Source organism: Phoxinus phoxinus (genome assembly GCF_949152265.1).
Source record: "Phoxinus phoxinus genome assembly, chromosome: 4".
NCBI classification, from domain to species: domain Eukaryota; kingdom Metazoa; phylum Chordata; class Actinopteri; order Cypriniformes; family Leuciscidae; genus Phoxinus; species Phoxinus phoxinus.
This window is the reverse complement of record NC_136879.1, coordinates 20385218-20403998: the sequence shown is the minus strand read 5'-3', so window position 1 is coordinate 20403998 and position 18781 is coordinate 20385218. Positions and strand designations below refer to the sequence as shown.

The 18781-nt window shown below is 36.7% G+C and overlaps 3 protein-coding genes across 8 annotated transcripts; all 3 read right to left on the bottom strand.

Moving 5' to 3' along the window:
- Nucleotides 1-290: 290 nt before the first annotated feature.
- On the bottom strand, nucleotides 291-3204 carry LOC306997845 (chymotrypsin-like protease CTRL-1). Its single transcript, XM_079611367.1, has 7 exons — nucleotides 2996-3204; nucleotides 2675-2778; nucleotides 2242-2321; nucleotides 2054-2135; nucleotides 991-1171; nucleotides 762-892; nucleotides 291-678 (listed from the first exon to the last, which is right to left on the bottom strand). The coding sequence occupies exons 1-7, from the start codon at nucleotides 3042-3044 to the stop codon at nucleotides 517-519; spliced, it is 789 nt and encodes a 262-aa protein (XP_079467493.1). The 5' UTR covers nucleotides 3045-3204; the 3' UTR covers nucleotides 291-516.
- A 1842-nt stretch (nucleotides 3205-5046) lies between these two features.
- On the bottom strand, nucleotides 5047-7568 carry LOC306997216 (chymotrypsin-like protease CTRL-1). The gene is made up of 7 exons (XM_079610407.1): nucleotides 7416-7568; nucleotides 6977-7194; nucleotides 6741-6820; nucleotides 6438-6519; nucleotides 5866-6049; nucleotides 5621-5751; nucleotides 5047-5501 (listed from the first exon to the last, which is right to left on the bottom strand). Exons 1-7 carry the CDS (start codon nucleotides 7459-7461, stop codon nucleotides 5340-5342), a joined length of 903 nt encoding a protein of 300 aa, XP_079466533.1. The 5' UTR covers nucleotides 7462-7568; the 3' UTR covers nucleotides 5047-5339.
- Nucleotides 7569-7710: 142 nt separating this feature from the next.
- On the bottom strand, nucleotides 7711-17818 carry hsc70 (heat shock cognate 70). Of its 6 annotated transcripts, none has more exons than XM_079610402.1 (9): nucleotides 17507-17818; nucleotides 15568-15777; nucleotides 14928-15133; nucleotides 13849-14001; nucleotides 12509-13064; nucleotides 12222-12424; nucleotides 10769-10967; nucleotides 10401-10633; nucleotides 7711-8345 (listed from the first exon to the last, which is right to left on the bottom strand). In XM_079610402.1, exons 2-9 carry the CDS (start codon nucleotides 15770-15772, stop codon nucleotides 8157-8159), a joined length of 1944 nt encoding a protein of 647 aa, XP_079466528.1. In that variant the 5' UTR covers nucleotides 15773-15777; nucleotides 17507-17818; the 3' UTR covers nucleotides 7711-8156. The 6 variants fall into 6 exon arrangements, with proteins under 6 accessions (XP_079466528.1, XP_079466526.1, XP_079466527.1 ...); XM_079610400.1 differs by having other exon boundaries at nucleotides 17502-17776; XM_079610401.1 differs by having other exon boundaries at nucleotides 15568-15815; nucleotides 17502-17774.
- Nucleotides 17819-18781: the final 963 nt, after the last annotated feature.

The following is an 18781-nucleotide window of genomic DNA, read 5'->3' as shown; positions in this document are numbered from 1 at the left end:
CAAATTTGTCTCATAATAGTAGAATAAGGACCCCTTAGTTACAAGTATAAATTACAGTATACATATATTTTTTTATTCTCCTGGTTGTTACCCCTTTATTCCCCAAACTTGACATGTTGTTCCCTTATACTTACACATAAGTACTTTATAGGTACACTATAATCACAGAAAGGTACGCTGTTAAATCACTTTAATTACACTGTACTTTCCGGGCTGTAATCTAAAGCGTTACCGAAATGAGATAGCATTAACATACTGGGCAAATTAAATTTTTTTGTTTATTTTTTATTATCATTAAAAGCCTTATTTCTCTGCACTTGAGTCCTCCTACCCAAACCCTGACACCATCACCTCACTATCATGCAACTTTCAATACATTCTTTGATACAAACTCATACTCACGTTTATTTTTTAAATCCTTATCACCTTTTAAAATGATTTATTTTATTTACTTGAGTCATTAGCCATCATATTTAGAAGTATTTTTATTGGCATTATTTTAAAATAGTTGGAGTTCTAGTTGGAGGCGACGATCTGGTCAATCCATTGGCGGAGGTAAGAGACCCGGGCGTAGACGGCCGGGGTGCGAACATTGCAGTCGTTTGTGCCCCACGACACGATGCCCACCTGATACCAAGCACCTGAGCTCTCGCACACCAGAGGACCACCAGAATCACCCTGTAGTTGACAGACAAACCCATATAAACACAGAACTAAATCACTGTATGTACATACATATTCAGGTGTTTGTCCACATATACCTGGCAAGAGGAGACACCAGAGGCTCCAGCACAGATCATGGCGTCTGTGATTCTGCTCTGACCCCAGTATTGCCTACATTGAGCCGGAGTCAGAAGCGGCAGCGCGGTCTGCTGCAGGATATTAGGACTTGCTGCAAAAACGAAGCAAATAGAAGAAAACTGTAGCATATCCAGTCATTTTAGTCATGAATGTAATTGTTTTTGACATTAGTGATGTTGATATATTTACAGGTGGTTCCAGTTTTGCCCCATCCAGTGGTGACGCAGCGAGTGCCAGAGGGGATACTGGTGGAGGAGGCAGCCAGACACACAGGAGAGATACGGGACGTCAGCTGGGCTGGAGAGGACAGTTTCAGCAGAGTGATGTCATTGTTGAAGTTCTGACTGTTGTAGTAAGGATGGGTGATGGCCTACAGTGGGAGGAGAAATTAACTATTTAAGATTATTTATTATACAACACATACACTATACCGTTCAGAGGTTTGGGGTCAATACGATTTTTAAAACATATGTTTGAAAGAAGTCTCTTATGCTCACCATTTATTTGATCTAAAAGAATTTAAATACAATTTAAATTCTATTGTAATATATTTTTAATGTATTCATGTTATGCAAAGTTGACTTTTCAGCATCATTACTCCAGTCTTCAAGTGTCACATGATCTTTCAGACATTCATGATGATTACTTAGCATTTCTTATTATCATCAATGTTGAAAACAGTTTTTCTGCTTCATATTTTTATTCAGTTTGAATCTATTTGAAACAAAAATCTTTTGTAACTTTATTAATGTCACAGTTGATCCATTTTATGTGTCCTTGTTAAATAAAAGCATTCATTCCTATAAAATACTGACCTCAAACTTTTGAACGATCATGTCTAATACAAAACAGAACCCAACATATTAGTTAATAGAGAACGACCTCTGACGTTTTCTTACTGACTACAAACTAGGGCTGTCAGAGACTTTCGTGATATCTGTCAGATAGTAGGGACAATTACTCACGATATTAAAACAAAAACTCACAGCAACTTTAATCTTGTGGTATTAACAAGCTGGAAAAATAGCAAGGCGTAGCGCAATGGCCAAAAGAGTCTGTTTGTCGCAAGTATTTGTAAAATCCCACCCCTAGTAAGCAAGCAAAACTTTTGTTTTAACTATGGCAGAATGACAAAATCCTGTGGTTTCTGAGGTAATGCCCATATCAGAGAACCACATCAATGCAATCAGCAGATGACTCAAAGTAAAGGGATACGTAATTGGTTATTATCAGCATGATTAAAGCATGATACCTTGGCGATCCTCATGACTTGAACAGATTCAGCGCTGGAGCCGCGGTTATGCTCTCCAAGAATAACATAGTGATATCCAGCCCTAGGGTAAGATTTTAAAAAAGAAGAGGAAAAAAAACAGGAAAGGTTGAAAATAAAGAACCAGGTAGGGTATGTTTATACAGTTAAACAGATTTGAAGGTTCTTACTGAACACGACAGTGAGCAGCAGTGACGACCCAGTACTGGTTGATCAGTGATCCTCCGCAGAAATGGAAACCATTGGATTGCTGGTTCATACATCAACACATAAATGATATAATTCAATGAATGATGAAAACATTGCCAGTAAAAACATTGATCATGTATTTATAGATATCAGCTTATAGGACCCTCTAGAGGGATGTCCAATTCTGCTCCTGGAGGGCCACTGTCCTGCAGAGTTTAGCTCCAACTCCAATTAAACACGCATGAACCAGCTAATCAAGCTCTTACTGGGCATACTAGAAACGCCCAGGCAGGTGTGTTGAGGCAAGTTGGAGCTAAACTCTGCAGAACAGTGGCCCTCCAGGAACGAGTTTGGACACTCCTGCTCTAGTTGCGTAGGAACAATAATTGCATAGTTAAAACTAGTCTCAGTTACCTGGAGAGAGACCTGCCAGGGCCACGAACCGGACACGGCATTCTCTCCATTCACAATTTTGCTGTAGCCGCTAATTACTGGTCTAATGGAAGGCACTCCACAGCCTATGGTAAGAAAAAATAAACGCATGCAAAAACATACAATCTTGGGTAAACCAGCTTAGTTAATTTTTTATTTGAGTACGGTAATATAATTTTTTGAACCTAAGAAATTCCTCTGTTCTTTAAGCCAGCGGTTGCAGTTTTAAAACTAGCAACAGTTACCAGTTTCAGATTCAGATTCATACCACCCTCATTGCAAGTTGCAGCAAAAGAAACTCACCCAGAGTGGAGGCCACCAAAGCAAAACAGCTAATGATCCAGAACATCATAGATACATGCACCGTAGTTTCCTACTGTTGTTCCCGTTGAGTCGGACGCCTGCTTTATATTCTCTTCAGCATCTGATAAAACTGGGAATCATCAAGGTGCTTCCATGCAGCTGGAAGGATCTCAGAGCTCCGGAACGTTCATATCTTGTTCAGTACAGTCATGTAACAAAAAGTATGTTGAAATATTGACAAGAAAAAATAGGTCAACTGGGGGGGGGGGGGGGAAGGGTAGGCTGCCCACCTTTGTTAAAACTAATGTTTTCTGAATGCATTCAAGTGCAGCAATGAGACAACCTGAGATGCTATTCTTTCCCCTGTAAATATATAACCTGAAGTTCTTATCAAACCCATACAAGCAGCAGTAAAAATAAAGACAATTGGAGGATGTGGTGGGTGGGGGGGATTTAAGATCTTTCCTCTAGTCTATTCTAAGACACTAAATAATTTCTAGGATGTTTTAGTGTTATCTCACAGCATAGAATACTGTGAAAATATGTCTAACCCGTGTGGTTTCTAGGATGAACAAGTAAACAAGTCAATCACTTAGCTAATCACTTTAATGCTGACACCTTGGGAATACTCTTAGTCTCCACAGGTTCTGCACTCATGATCATGCTCTACAAGGACAACATAGAGAAGAAAACAGGACATGTAGACAATGCAAACATTTGCATAAAAGGTTTTTCAAAAAGAATTTGAGGATCATAGTATATTTATTTGACCTTAATAAACTTATTTAATGCATAATATAATATAAAAGCTAGGGAAAGACATTGGAACTGATTTATGCATACACTAAAAATAAAATCGGAGAAATGGAGAAAAGCACCATTTGATTGCAGATGCGCCACTTGTTTTGAATTTTTAGTTTATTTTATATACAATTTTTTATAGCCTAAACTCTACCGTTAAAAAGTTTGGGGTCAGTAATTTTTCTTTTTTAAGTTTTAGAAAGAAGTCTCCTTTTCTCACCCAAACTGCTTTTTTTATTTATTTATTTTTATAAAAATACAGTAAAAAAGCAATACTGTGAAATATTATTACAGTTAGAAATAACTGTTTTCTACTTTATTATATTTTAAAATGGAATTTATTGCTGTGATGCAAAGCTGAATTTACAGCATCATTACTCCAGTCTTACAGTTTTCACAAGGAACAAACTGCCATTCAAATATGCACACTGACTCATCACACGGGCAAACACCCGTCACACAGTTTTACAATTAGCAATCAAAGCTTTAGCATAAAAGGGCAACAGGTGAGCTCTTCTGTTTTGGAGCAATGGATGCCAACATTGGATTTGTTTTTTTTTACTGTAACTGTATACAGCAAATTCTTCTGTTGTTTTGTATGTGGAACCACTGTATGTGCAACTTTGTGTTGGTTGGGATGTACACTGTGTTGTTTTTGTGGGAAAAATAAAATATTTTTGTTACCGTGTATTTGTCTGTTATGAGTATAAAAACAATATTCTCAAATATTTTACAACACACTTATGTATGTACTGTCTGTTAATAAGCGTATCACTGAAAAAAAAAAAAAAAGGCCTAAGTCATTATGATGAATGGAGAAGAAGTGTTTTCCATTCATCATTTTACATTGAGCACATCGGTGTTCAACTGGTTCTTATAAATATCTATTCACATGATGGTTTGTGTGTGTCATTTGAAAACAAAATACCATTTTGAGAAGAAATAACATTGTTTTGAATGTTAAGTTTAATTTAGCAGGAGAATTGAGGGGTGACTCATGATCCTTCAGAAATCATTCTAATATGATGATTTAATGCTCAAGGAACATTTTTATTATTATTAATGTAGATTGTGATACATGTTTTCAGGATCCTTTAATGAGAGGGAGAGAAAAAAAAAAACTTAGTGACCCCATACTGTATATCAACTTGGATAAATTTAAGTTTTATTTATAATATATCACTTAATGCTTATTTTTGTTCAAGATTTGGTCATTGCGTTTCAACAAATACTCAAAGCATACCATGATTTATTTAATATTTATTAGTAACAAAGTGTAATACAATTAGTTAATTACAAGTAGATGAAAACAGATACATTGTGAATACATAAGTAGTGTTTTTAATGATTTCATTGGCATCGTCATGAGGTATTTTGAGTATTCAAAACAATAGCATCATAAAAAAAGTGTTTTGATAACTGGAAACCTTGACTAATGGCTGAATGTACAGGCACATGAGAACCAGAAACATTGAACAACAAGGGATAACATGTAGCAATGACAGACTTTTGTGTCGTCTGGAGGGTAAATACTCATGGTGCTCTAGTTGAATTGAACAATTCCATCAATCCATTTGCGAAAATAAGGGACACGGGTGTAAACTGTTGGAATGCCAACATCGCAGGTTGTTTTGCCCCAGGACACGATGCCCACCTGATACCAAACACCGGAACTCTCACACATCAGAGGACCACCAGAATCACCCTGTAGTTGACAGACAGACATCAGTGATTGCCATTGTGACAATGTTAACAATATGTCTTTTTTAAATATTGAAATGAATAGTTTGTGTGTAATATGTTTGTGAATCTGTATTCATATACCTGGCAAGAGGAGACACCAGAGGCTCCAGCACAGATCATGGCATCAGTGATTGTGTTCTGATCCAATTTTTGCCTACACTTAGTTTGACTCACTATCGGCAATGTTGCCTCCTGCAAGAACCGAGGAGTCGCTATAAGCAAAATAATAATGTGAGACAGTAAGTAAGCAAGGTTCAACTGTTTTATTTAATTTATTTACACAATTGGAAATGCACAGGTGAGAAGAATTGCCAGGTTACTCTTACCCTCGGTTTCAGTTCTGCCCCAGCCAGTGGTGACACAAAGAGCCCCAGGGAGGATCCTGGCGGAGGAGCTAGGCAGACATATTGGAGAGACACGGGACGTCATCTGTACTGGACTGGACAATTTTAGCAGTGCAACATCATTGTTGAATTCGGCCTTTTTGTTGTAATCGGGATGGGTGATGACCTATAAGTGTAGGAAAAAAAACTTTGTAAAGTGTAGGAAAAAATACTTTGTAATGTAGCAAGTTTTTAAGAAATTAATACATACAGCAAGGACACATTCAATTGATCAGAAGTGACAGTAAAGACAATTATAATGCATCAAAAGTTTGTATTTCAAATAAATACTGCTCTATTGAACTTTCTATTCATAAAATAATTCTGAAAAAAAAAAATCTTAATCATGGTTAAGCAACACAAAACTGTTATATTAAACTGAAATAATATTTCACAATCTTATTGTTTTCACTACATTTTATGCAGCCAGGAAGATACTTTAACTTTGAAATTATAGTGCAATATAAAGATTTAAAACTTCTGTGTTAATGTAATAATCACATTAAAGATGATACCTTGGCAATTCTCTTGACCTGAATACGTTCCATATTGGAGGCACGGTCAGTCTGTCCAAGGACAACATGATGATTTCCAGGCCTAAAGACAGCGGGAAAAAGAAAAGCAGGTTGTAAGTTGAAAACGTTTATTTTTTGTTTTTTATTATTATCAAAATCGAAATACCTGGATAGAATGATAGAATAAATGATTGAACGATGGATAGAATGATAGATAGAATGATAGATAGAACGGTGGATAGATAGATAAACAGAATATCAGACAGACAAATAGATAGATATAAAGAAACAATGAATACTTACTGAACTAAACAGTGGGCAGCAGTGAGGACCCAATAACTGTTGATCAGGGAACCACCACAGAAGTGCTTACCTCTGGAATTCTGGTTCAAATATAAAGAACTTCATGAGTACATGACTGAACAGAGAATGAGGCCCACAGCCATTATGACATGATAAGAAATTAGAAGTGTAAAACATAAAAACATCTTGCTTTCGATGAAACGTAATGATTGTGTATTTAAAACATGTAACAATACCTGGATAGAGACCTGCCAGGGCCAAGGGTTTGCTTTCATACCATTCCATATATTTGGAACATTTCCCCCAACTATACTTGGAACATTTCCCCCAACTATACTTGGAACATTTCCCCCAACTATACTTGGAACATTTCCCCCAACTATACTTGGCTTTTTGTCCTCAACTTTACTCCTGGCAGCACTATCAAACGGCTGAAGTTGACGTACTCCACATCCTGTAAGCAAAGATCATAAAAAGACAAATAAGAAAAGTATCACTAAACATGTTATGTTTAGTTTTGTACAGTACAATGCAATTCAAAATACAAAGTTGATTTGGTGTCCTTATGCAGATCCTATACAGTATATATATATATATATATATATATATATATAAACAAAAACAAAAAACCCTTAAAAGTCAAATATGTAACCTTTTATCCTAATAAAAACTCACCTAGAGTGGAAGCCACCAAAGCAAAAAAGCTAATGATCCAGATCATGTTGTTGACAAGTGCCTTGTGTCTTTCTATTGTTTGCTATTATGTCTCTCTCCAGCTTTATATTCTCTCTAGCATCTGTTAAATTTCCCAATTCATACAGGTGCTTTCATGCAGTTAGGAGGAGCTCAGGAATGTTTGTATCTGTCATATGAGGAAAATGACAATATAATTTTGATGTCAATAGGTGAGCCAGTCAAACAAAAACAAAGGGACATTACATGTCTGAAAGCAAAAACATGTGACAAGATATTGAGGAAATATGCTTTATTTTTATTGAGTCATACAGGAAACGCTAAAACAAATGAATTGTAAATGCAGATGTGTAAAAACCTCTCCCTGTGGAATAATTATGAATAATGAGTACAACGGCTAAATGAACAAGTTACAAGGCCTCACCTCAACAAGGCATTTTGTTGTAATTGCAGCATGACTAACCGTGTAACCACTGATTAAAAGCTTACAGACAGAATAACAGATTTGCAAACATGATGCCAACATAGGCTAATATGTTAATGCTAATGCTGTTTTGTAAGTGCCATATTGCTTTGGTCATAAGCTATAAGTTGGTCTCATGTGGCACACTAATGTAAGTAAACGCTAGTTGACATGAAGCCTGTTTGAGATGCAGCAAGTTGACATAAATCAGATTCTGAGTTGTTTTTTTATGTGTGAGCCTGGATGTTCTGGTGTCAAGATTAATCCACTTCCTCAATGGTAGGACCAGAAGAGGAACCACTTCCTGCCCCTCCAGGAAATCCCCCAGGCATTCCACCCGGCATTCCACCCGGCATGCCCCCTGCGCCCTGATAGAGCTGGGTGATAATGGGGTTGCACACTTTTTCCAGCTCCTTCTGTTGGTGCTCGTACTCATCCTTTTCTGCGGTCTGCGGCACAAGACATAAAACAAGTCTGAGAAGATACTCATTGCTTAATGCAGCATTTCCCAACACTGTTGAGGCACACCGAGAGTTGGCTTCAACGGGGTTAAAGGCACACCTTAGGAAAAATGTGCTTTACTCCCAAAGTGTGTGTTTGTGGAAAAAAATACATATGTTTTTAATGAACATTGATTGAGCAGTAGATTTTGTGTGAAAATAAATCTTATAAATGTATGTCGTGGTAAGGTGGGCCTTTTACCCCACACATGGGGTAAAATCCTCACCAGCATGGGGCAAAATGCACAAAGTATTGATACTTAATGTCTTTAGAATAATATCAAAGTTAATACTTGTTCAAAAGTACAGCAAAGCACGTACTATTTTCTGTTTATTTTGATAAATAAAATAATTGGTAACACTTTACAATAAGGTTCATTAGTTAACATTAGTTAACTACATTAGTTAACATGAACTAAGAATGAACAATACTTCTACAGCATTTATTAATCTTTGTTAATATTAATATCAACATTTAGTAATACGTTATTAAAATCAAAGGTTGTATTAGTTAACATTAGTTAATGCACTGTGAACTAACAATGAACAGCTGTATGTTTATTAACTAACATTAATACAGATTAATAAACCCTTTAACAAATGTATTGCTCATTGTTAGTTCATGTTAGTTAATACATTAACTAATGAACCTTATTGTAAAGTGTTACCAAAAAATGTATTTCATTCAATACATTATACTGTCAAATACAGAAACAAAATTATTTTAAAAAGTAAAGTTTCTAAATGCCTTGAATGAGATCCCATAATAATTTAATATAGCTTGACAGTAGTAACAATAAATATGATATTTTATGATATTATATGTTTATTATATGATATTATATTAATAATGGTTTAATTATAGTGATTATCTCTTAATCTCTTGAATATATGATATTTTCTATCTGAATATTACCATGTCATGTCAACAAATGGAAAAGTCTGACAGCTATTTATTATCATGTTAATTATGTGTGCCTTTCACCCCAACAGCAGGGGTATACAATACTTTTACATATTCTTCCAGTATTGAACATATTACTTTGAACAAAACTGAAAAACATTAATAAGACCTTTGTCTCAAAATATAATTGTATCGATTTGTCATTTGCTTCATAAACCTATACAACATTTAAAAAAACATTAAATATTGAATCAACTTTTGCGTTGCTGTCCGCGATCGCATCAAGGATCAGCCAAATTTCCACTTGCAACGTCAAATGCAGTTGTTGAGAAAAGAGTTGAGTGTTGACAAAAAAAGTTGTGCCATCTAGTAGTTTAAAAAAGAGTAAAGTCAATTGCGCCTTTAGCCCAGTTGTACCCTTCATATTTTTTAACATTTCCTCATTAAACACACTTGATTCAACACATCAACTCATTAGCTCACCAGTTCCAAGACTAGAAATAGATCGGTAAGATATTTCAGACATCCAAAATGTGTACTGTTGGTGTCTTTAGGAACAAGGTTGGGAAACACTTGAAATAGTTGAACACACACACACCCCCCCGAAAAATGTAATCCGGGCTTATCTTGTTTTGTGTTTCACACTGCTTATAATTTACCCAGGATTTACAATTTACACTGTACATTCCTAAACACTGGGTAAACATTCTTATTTACATATTTACATGCGGTGTCAATGCAGGCAGAACGTGACCTGTTTACATAAAGGCATTTGCATTTCGCGACCTCATTTTGTATATTTCATTATTTCATTTTTAGTTAAAGCTACTGTTTATACAACAGTGTTTCTGTCATTGTTCAAAGCACATGTTTAAAATCGGGGTTTAGAACGATGATAACCCAGGGTTAAGCACAATGTGAAAGGTCAATTTGTTGGGTGAAACACTCACACAAAATGGATTTCACTTCCTCAAGGTGAGATATTATATAAAGATCCTTCAATGACATAATCCTAACCGAAAGGGATAGCCTTAATCCTGTAAACAAGTGTGCTTTGTAGATTGGCATGTAAGTTGTGCAGTTTCTAGGATGTTACCTACCTGGTTCCTGTCAAGCCAGGCTATGACCTCATTGCATTTGTCAGTAATAGTTTTTTTGTCCTCTGCACTGATCTTGTCCTGCAGCTTGTCATCCTCCACAGTGCTCTTCATGTTAAAAGCCAGGGACTCTAAAGTGTTCTTGGCAGTGACCTTCTCCTTCTGAGCTTCATCCTCTGATTTGTATTGGTCAGCCTCTTGTACCATACGTTCAATGTCTTCCTTGCTCAAACGACCTGAAAGAAGCAGAAGAGATTAGCGGGAAACTAACGGTAAAAACAAAGACCATTTTTGAACTCCAGAGTTCTCTGCAATTAATGAGTATACAGTAAAGTTAACACTTCATCCAAGGTCAGAACAATTTATTCTACCTTTGTCATTAGTAATAGTGATCTTGTTCTCTTTGCCAGTGCTTTTGTCCACTGCGGATACATTGAGAATGCCATTGGCGTCAATGTCGAAGGTAACTTCAATCTGTGGCACACCACGAGGAGCGGGAGGGATGCCTACCAACTCAAATTTGCCAAGAAGGTTGTTGTCCTTTGTCATGGCTCTCTCTCCCTCATATACCTATGGATTAGAAAATCAAAATGACTAAAACAGACTCCAATTGGTTACAAAATTCATCAATGGCTTTAGGAAGAATTTATGTCAACATCTCAATTGTTTCAAGGACCTTCCTGAATAGCCCAGCATTGCTGGTCAACAGCACATGTTATGGTTTGGACGTTGGTTTGTTGGTGCCCTTACCAGGTTTTTTAAGCAGCTTTGCGAGCAAGCCTTTCTTAGTCAGGCAGTTTCATTAGAAGGCCATACTGGTTGCCTATTATTCTTAGGACTATGATGGTCAACCACCTGGACTTGTACCAACCCTTACAAAAAATAAGTTTATGCTAAGTGTGCTATTCGTATCCTTCTTTTAAACTAAAAATAAGAAAGCATAATTTCAGTATACTTTTTATGTACTTCTCAGAAATACACTTAAAATTGCACTTTAGTGTACTTAAGTTATACTAATAGAAAAGTCTAAGTATTTGGCCTATACTTGAACTCAATCTTTTGATCAAGATTTTTTTGTAGGCTAGTCCACTGGTAGTGTACATAGGAATTTACTTCAAAACTACTTCACTCTTTCCCTGCCTTTGACAAAATTTTCGCAAATAGGTATAGCTGCAGGCCGGAGATCTCCAAAATGGGGCGTGAACTCCAAAGTGGACAGAACCTCCAAAAGGGGGTGGGGTCTCCACACAATGATTTTTCAAAATAAAAATGTGTAAATTAAACATCGTTTCTAGTTGATTGAAACATTGTTTTTATGCGTGGAAACATATTATTCTATTGCTTTGCTTTAAGCGACGGGGGCTCGAGATTCGCAGGGTAGAAGGGGGCAGTGCAACTAAAAAGGTCCCATTGTCTGGTGAGGTCCGGTTGGGGAGTTACAGACGGTAAGGCTTGGGCGATCTCATTTTCTATTCTCGTATTAACTGCTTATCTTTGTAAACTAGTTGTGTTACTACTAATGTTACACTTAAAGTATACTTTTATACACTAAAAAGTTGGCCAATTTAGTCCCAAACACTATTGAAACAGTACACTTAAAAGTTTCCTACTAGTGCATTGATATTAGTATACTTATTACATGAAGTATACTTGAAAATATACTTGAACTTTACATAAGTATACTTCATAAAATTAACCTGAAGTATACTTATTTGTTGTTTGGGAAACCAGCTTGGAAAGGGATGTTCATGCTGATCAGAACTGGGATTTTCAAAGGGGAAGGAAGACCAAGAATGTATGGGTACAACAACTGCTTGGATTTACCTGAATCAGTACACCGGGCTGGTTGTCTGAGTAAGTGGTGAATGTCTGGGTTTGCTTGGTGGGAATGGTGGTGTTCCTCTTAATTAAAACAGTCATGACACCACCAGCCGTCTCAATGCCCAAAGAGAGAGGAGTGACATCCAGCAGCAAAAGGTCTTGGACATTCTCAGATTTATCACCTGATAAGATGGCTGCCTGGACAGCTATGTGGGATTTGAGGAAAGTTTAGTAAGTCAAAAAGCAAAAGTGTTTACTAATTAATCTATAGTGGAAATCAAACCTCTTACCAGCTCCATAAGCTACTGCTTCATCAGGATTGATGCTTTTGTTAAGATCCCGGCCGTTAAACAAGTCCTGAAGCAGTTTTTGGATCTTGGGAATGCGAGTGGAGCCACCAACCAGCACAATGTCATGGATCTGCGCCTTGTCCATCTTGGCATCCCGAAGAGACTTTTCCACCGGCTCCAGCGTGCCACGGAACAGGTCGGCGTTGAGCTCCTCAAAGCGTGCTCTGGTGATGGAAGTGTAGAAGTCGGAACCTTCGAACAGAGAGTCGATCTCAATGCTGGCTTGCGTGCTGGAGGAAAGGGTGCGCTTGGCACGCTCACATGCTGTCCTCAGGCGACGGACTGCACGTTTATTGCCGGTGATATCTTTCTTGAACTTGCGCTTGAACTCGGCAATGAAGTGGTTGACCATTCGGTTGTCGAAATCCTCACCACCCAGATGGGTGTCACCTGCGGTAGACTTGACTTCAAAAATGCCATCCTCGATTGTTAGAATGGACACGTCGAATGTTCCACCACCCAAATCAAAGATGAGGACATTGCGCTCACCACCAACCTGTAGTGAATTGTGGCCGTAAAGCAGTAGTTTAACCCTCCTAACTCTTTAATGTTAATGTAAGTGCAAAGGTGAGATGCTGGACAACAAAAAAAAACTACAAACAACTTCATCCAAACATCTTTACAACCAGTTAAGCATGTTTACTAGGGATGTGACGAGATCTCGTGCCTCCACTGTTGTTTTGTTGTTTTTATAAAAATAAAAACAATTGTAAACTATTGTAAACGTCTGCTCTGCTCATCCAGCACGAGTTGCAGTCGCACACAGTGCAGCAGGAATCACAGTTCACTGATCGTGTGACAATAGCAGAGGATTCATTGCACAACAGAGCCTAAGCGTCTGATAAATGTCTTATCTTGTAGAATGTGCGCTCACCGCGCTTCCTACATACAGAGTATATGAAACTGCGAGCTCCTTAATGCGCACAAATTAGGCTGCATACAATAGCCTGTCTCCCGATATCAAACCCATCTCTGGACTGTGTAGTTGTGGCTCTGGTCTCTGTTTTGATCTCTGTTTGCACTTTTAATATGCATAAAGTCGAACTGAAATGACATTCATTACAATAGTATTAGTTAAAACATTTCAAAAGGCCAGTCATGAATTTTGTCATTGAGGATTTCTATAAAATATTCGGCAAAATATTGTCTCGTCTCATCTTGTTCTCGTGAACCCAATCTCGTGTCTTGTCTCGTCCCGTGAGATAAGTGTCTCATCACACCCCTAATGTTTACCAATAAAGCCCTGAAGTGATAAAGTATATCTCAGGATGTCTGTATACCTTTTTGTCCAATCCATATGCAATAGCAGCCGCTGTTGGTTCATTGATAATACGAAGGACATTAAGGCCGGCAATGGTTCCAGCATCCTTGGTGGCTTGGCGCTGAGAGTCATTAAAGTACGCAGGCACAGTAATAACCGCATTTGACACTGCCTGAAATAACAAGAAGATCAAAATCAAATGGCACGCTTATTTGCATCCAGTGTGTTAAAACCACCAAGTTTGGCTTCTGCACCAAGTCCATGTCTTACTCAGAGATGTTTTATTTGTTGTGTAAAATATTATGTTTGCTTTGATTCTGATAAACCCAGTGGCATCTAGATACTAGTGTATATAAAAAGTGCTTAGTGACTTTTTTTGTAGTGGAGAGATTTTTGTGATTAATAAGGAAAGCGTCATTATAATTACAGGTCACTCTGTTCAATATTATTTTTTGCTCATAAATAAACAGTAGATGCTTTCAGGAATATTTCTGTGTTTTTAAGCAACACAGGTTCATAAAAACAACCTTGTCGACACCAACGATTGTGGCCAAGTTGACATCCTTCCTGGAACCAGTGTTATCTTCAAATATCTCTCAAAAGTCAAAGTACAATTTAAACTTCATAAAACGCGTGCGGCGGAATCAGATATTAATCTGTGGTAAATTTCTCAAAGCCATTCTAACTGTAGGCGTCACTAAAAGATAAGATGCATAAAGCTGTGTTTGCAAAACTTTGCACCAATGCATTAGAGATACTAGTCTTCACAATAGTACTTGGGGTTTCTCTGTTTTGGTTTGGCGCGTTCTATTAAAGTATGTGATCAATTAAAGGCTTTACGTCCATTATAAATTAGGCATGATTCTTTATACTTTGCATGTAGCAAGATTCAGGGAAAGGCTTCAAATGTTTTACACACATTTTCTCATGAATTTACTAACAATTTGACCTTTAGAGTGATATGTTCTCTTCAGTTTGGTCATCCATGTCCTGTATGCTTGAATGCACATTACATGTGAAGTAAAATAAATATATATAATCAAAATATAAAAGATTTAAAAGCACCTAATTACAATCCTTTTGCATAGTTCTATTCACCTTTCCCAGGTAAGCCTCAGAGATCTCCTTCATCTTAGTGAGGACCATAGAAGACACCTCTTCAGGGTAGAACGTCTTCATCTCCCCTTTGTACTCCACTTCCACCTTGGGCTTGCTACCATCATTGATCACCTTAAAGGGCCAGTACTTCATGTCAGACTGAACCACTGGGTCATCAAAGCGTCGACCAATCAGGCGTTTGGCATCTGTTGAACAAATAAGATGCGTGTAAAATGCACAATGGCAACAAACAAGCATTGCTTTAAAACTGCAGCTGGTTTCTGCAGGGTTAGAAATGACTGGGTTACAGTATTAGCATTATAATAACTACAATGCCATCTAATGGAGAATAGTAACATATAGGCAGGGCAAGTTTATTTATTTAGCACATTTCATACACAATGGTAATTCAAAGTGCTTTACATAGAAGAAATTAAAATTATCAAAAGAAATAAGAATAATTAAAACGGTTTAGAATCAAAAATAAAATACAGTACAAACAGTCGGACGAACAGTGGCACAGTGCTCATTCAGTAAATGCACAGCTAAACAGATTTACAAGTGTCAATGTCAATCTTTCACTTTTGTCCTCATGTAAATCGCATCATGTTCTGGTAAATTCTGTTATGGGCTGCCTTACCGAACACTGTGTTGGTGGGGTTCATGGCAACTTGGTTCTTGGCTGCGTCTCCGATCAGTCGTTCGGTGTCTGTGAAAGCGACATAGCTGGGGGTCGTTCTGTTCCCCTGGTCATTGGCGATGATCTCCACCTTTCCATGCTGGAAGATTCCCACGCAGGAGTAGGTGGTGCCCAAATCAATACCCACTGCTGGACCTTTTGACATCCTGTCTGGACCGGATGACCAATGGTAATTTTAGTTAAAGTATCTGAATAAAGTATATTTAGAATGAAAGGGACAGAAAGTTTACTTTTTCGTATATGAAAGGTTATAAACAACACCTAAAATGTGTGTATTAAAAAAAATTATAATAATTATAAAAATTTTTTTTATAATAATAAGAAAATTCTGTAAAACAAAAAAGACAATGCATATTGAGCATGAGTAATCTGTCAATCATAAAAAAACATTGGTCAATCTTTAAATATAGAATATGTATAGACCGACTGTGCCATGTTTCTAGTTACATCCACATTATGCTGGCCTGTGCTGTCAGCTGCTTTAGAAAGCACTAGATTGCCTGCTTGGCTGCATGCCATGACCAATACTGTGTGTGTGTGTGTGTGTGTGTGTCACAGCAAGCTGTGAATTTCTGTCGCCTCATACTGCTTACTCAAGAATTAATTCTAATTCATTCATTTTAAAGATAGAATATTGTCTTATTTATCTTTAAACATTATAAAATGCTAAATCAAAAAGGCCCTAAAGAGGTTGAAGAGCGACTGGAGGTTTTACTCCTGCTTAACTCTGCAGAACAAATCAAATGAATTATCCTCTGAGACGGAGATATAGGCCTGACAAAGACGCAAACTGTTTCTTAAAGGAAAGCTGATGAGACAAGAGCACATTGGAAGTTAAGAGACACAAAGGGTCTGGTGCTGAAGGGGTCATGTGACCTACAATATCCACACGATTTGCTGCGTCTGCAGGTGTGGCAGATTATTATTATTACATTTTTTTTTTAATGTAAATTTTAGTTTCAATTTTGCCATTTCTTTTTGTGCTTTTATCATTTTTTTTATATATATATATTTTAAATATTGCTCTTTGGGTTAAATTATTTTTATTATACGCTTATATATTTTATAAGTGCTTCAAATTAAACGTATTTCAGTTTATTGCCAAGGCACATTTCTAATTTATGTTTAGTTTAAGATCATAAACATGATATGAATACATTGATATTTTATTTGATTTCAGCTTTAAAGTCCTTTTTTTAAAGACTAAAACTTATAATAATAATAATTATATATATATATAAACTATATAAACAAAATATTACAAATTAATTTAAATTTAAAATCTCCAGCATGCATGCATGCATGCAAACTTCAATACTTTAAAAAAATGCATTCTAGGATGCACCTAATACATTTTTAATTACCATTTTTACAAATTTGTTTGCTTTACTTTTTTTCCAAAACATGAAAAGGGTAATGATAAAAAAATGGGTAGGTGTGTCTATATTTGCAACTGTGTATTCCATACATAAATGCCTATCTTCTTCTAGCACAGGGGTTTTCAAATGTTTCCTGGAGCTTCCCCAGAAATCAACATTTGGACATCTCTGTCTTTCCTTTTTTTCTTCTTCTTTTTTTGGATGACAAATTTCTATTCTTATCTAGAAAATAATAAGCTCTGTGTTTTTTCTTCTGGGAATTCCTTCTGGCGCTTTTATATATTTTTCACATGCTCAGTTTAATGTGGGATTTAATGTATGGAAGCATAATCAGCCCAATTTGGTCTAGAACAAACAACTTTGTTTTAGCAGTGTGTAAATCACAACATAAAAAGGAAAATATGAATGAAGAACTGCCAAACCGGTCCATATCTAAAACAGGCCGAACAGAAAACCAAGCCAAACTGCTTGCAATGCTTCAAAGAGAACTTTTACCTTACTGGAAAAGTTGTACTTGAGAGATAAAGAAGCGCAACGTGTGTCCGGTTCCCTTCAGCACGGGGTCTGCCCTCGGCCAAAAGCTCTGCTAGGTTCCTGGTGCCTTTTGCACTCCTGCACTGCTGGACTCAGAGGCAGAAGCCCTGGGCTCTTCAGCGTTTATAGGGATTCCAGCTTGCAGTCAGTCACCTGACCCACAGCGCAGAGAAAGTTCCAGGCTGCAGTTCTCATGTGCTTCAGTCTCGCCAGCCAAACGCCCGCCATTCAGAGCAAGCACAGGGAGTTAACAACCAACCATGGAAGACACTGGTTTCCATTCATGGGGACTCTTCATCAAGTATGACACAACTCAATAAGACAGTGCAGTGTCCTCACCTTTTTTATTTTGCAGATTTAAGCACTTTGAGATCTTTTCGTGGTGCTTTTTGCCTCAAAATGCCCAGTTGTGCTAGATAAACACATGCTCTCACAAGATAAGTTAATCAGACAGTGTCAACACTTACGAATAAGACTTTATGTAGGGATACTGTACGTCTGCTAAAAACAAAGTGAATCCAAAACAATGTATGTGCATATAACACTGTATGCAAATGTGATATTTTCCCACTAATAGCATACAAAATATTTAACAAATGGAGATACTTAACCTTCAGAAAATGTTGGTAATCAATCTAAGGGGGATGAATTAATTATTTTATGAGCGGTTTTGAATTATATTTAATTTTGTATGAGGTTGGCCATTTTTTCCCAACCTTGTTACATCTGTAAATACAGTTGAAAACCTCAATTTGTAAGATTAAATAATAAAAACATATCAAAATGGATTTCAAATATTGGGCAAAAGGGGTGGCAAATTTGGCCAAAATTCATATATTATACAGTTTTGCAGAGTCTCTAAGAAAATTTCTCCAAGAAATATTTTTCTTTAATTAATGAGAAATGTAAAATATTTGGAAACACTTTGTTTCAATGTTTTTCTTGGTGTTACCAAATACTTTACATTTCTCATTAATCAAAGGAAAAATTCTCAAATAAATATTTTCTTAAAATAACTTTGGTAAAAGGGTCAATCCTAAGCTTGCTGAATATGGTAAAAACTACAATATTTGTAAAAAAAAAAAAAATCGAGACCACGTACTTGTCTTCCCATCATGCTTTAGAGAAAGTCAGTCACTGTGTGTCAGAATGTCAAGGAATGTTACGCATTTTGTAATAAATGATGTGGTAACATTGTTGCACTAATATTACGATTTTTGGTGTGTACACTATTCAAGGAA

Coding starts and splice junctions, on each gene's coding strand:
- LOC306997845 (XM_079611367.1), bottom strand. CDS start 3,044: ATGATGTTCTGGATCATTAGCTGTTTTGCTTTGGTGGCCTCCACTCTG. Junction 2,322..2,674: donor CCTGGCAGGTCTCTCTCCAG/GTAACTGAGACT, acceptor TGTATGAACCAG/CAATCCAATGGTTTCCATTT. Junction 1,172..2,053: donor AAGTCATGAGGATCGCCAAG/GTATCATGCTTT, acceptor CTCCCACTGTAG/GCCATCACCCATCCTTACTA.
- LOC306997216 (XM_079610407.1), bottom strand. CDS start 7,461: ATGATCTGGATCATTAGCTTTTTTGCTTTGGTGGCTTCCACTCTAG. Junction 6,520..6,740: donor GCTGCCCACTGTTTAGTTCA/GTAAGTATTCAT, acceptor CGCTGTCTTTAG/GCCTGGAAATCATCATGTTG. Junction 5,752..5,865: donor GGGCAGAACTGAAACCGAGG/GTAAGAGTAACC, acceptor TTTTGCTTATAG/CGACTCCTCGGTTCTTGCAG.
- hsc70 (XM_079610402.1), bottom strand. CDS start 15,772: ATGTCAAAAGGTCCAGCAGTGGGTATTGATTTGGGCACCACCTACTCC. Junction 13,065..13,848: donor CATATGGATTGGACAAAAAG/GTATACAGACAT, acceptor AATTCACTACAG/GTTGGTGGTGAGCGCAATGT. Junction 12,425..12,508: donor AGCAGTAGCTTATGGAGCTG/GTAAGAGGTTTG, acceptor AATCCCACATAG/CTGTCCAGGCAGCCATCTTA.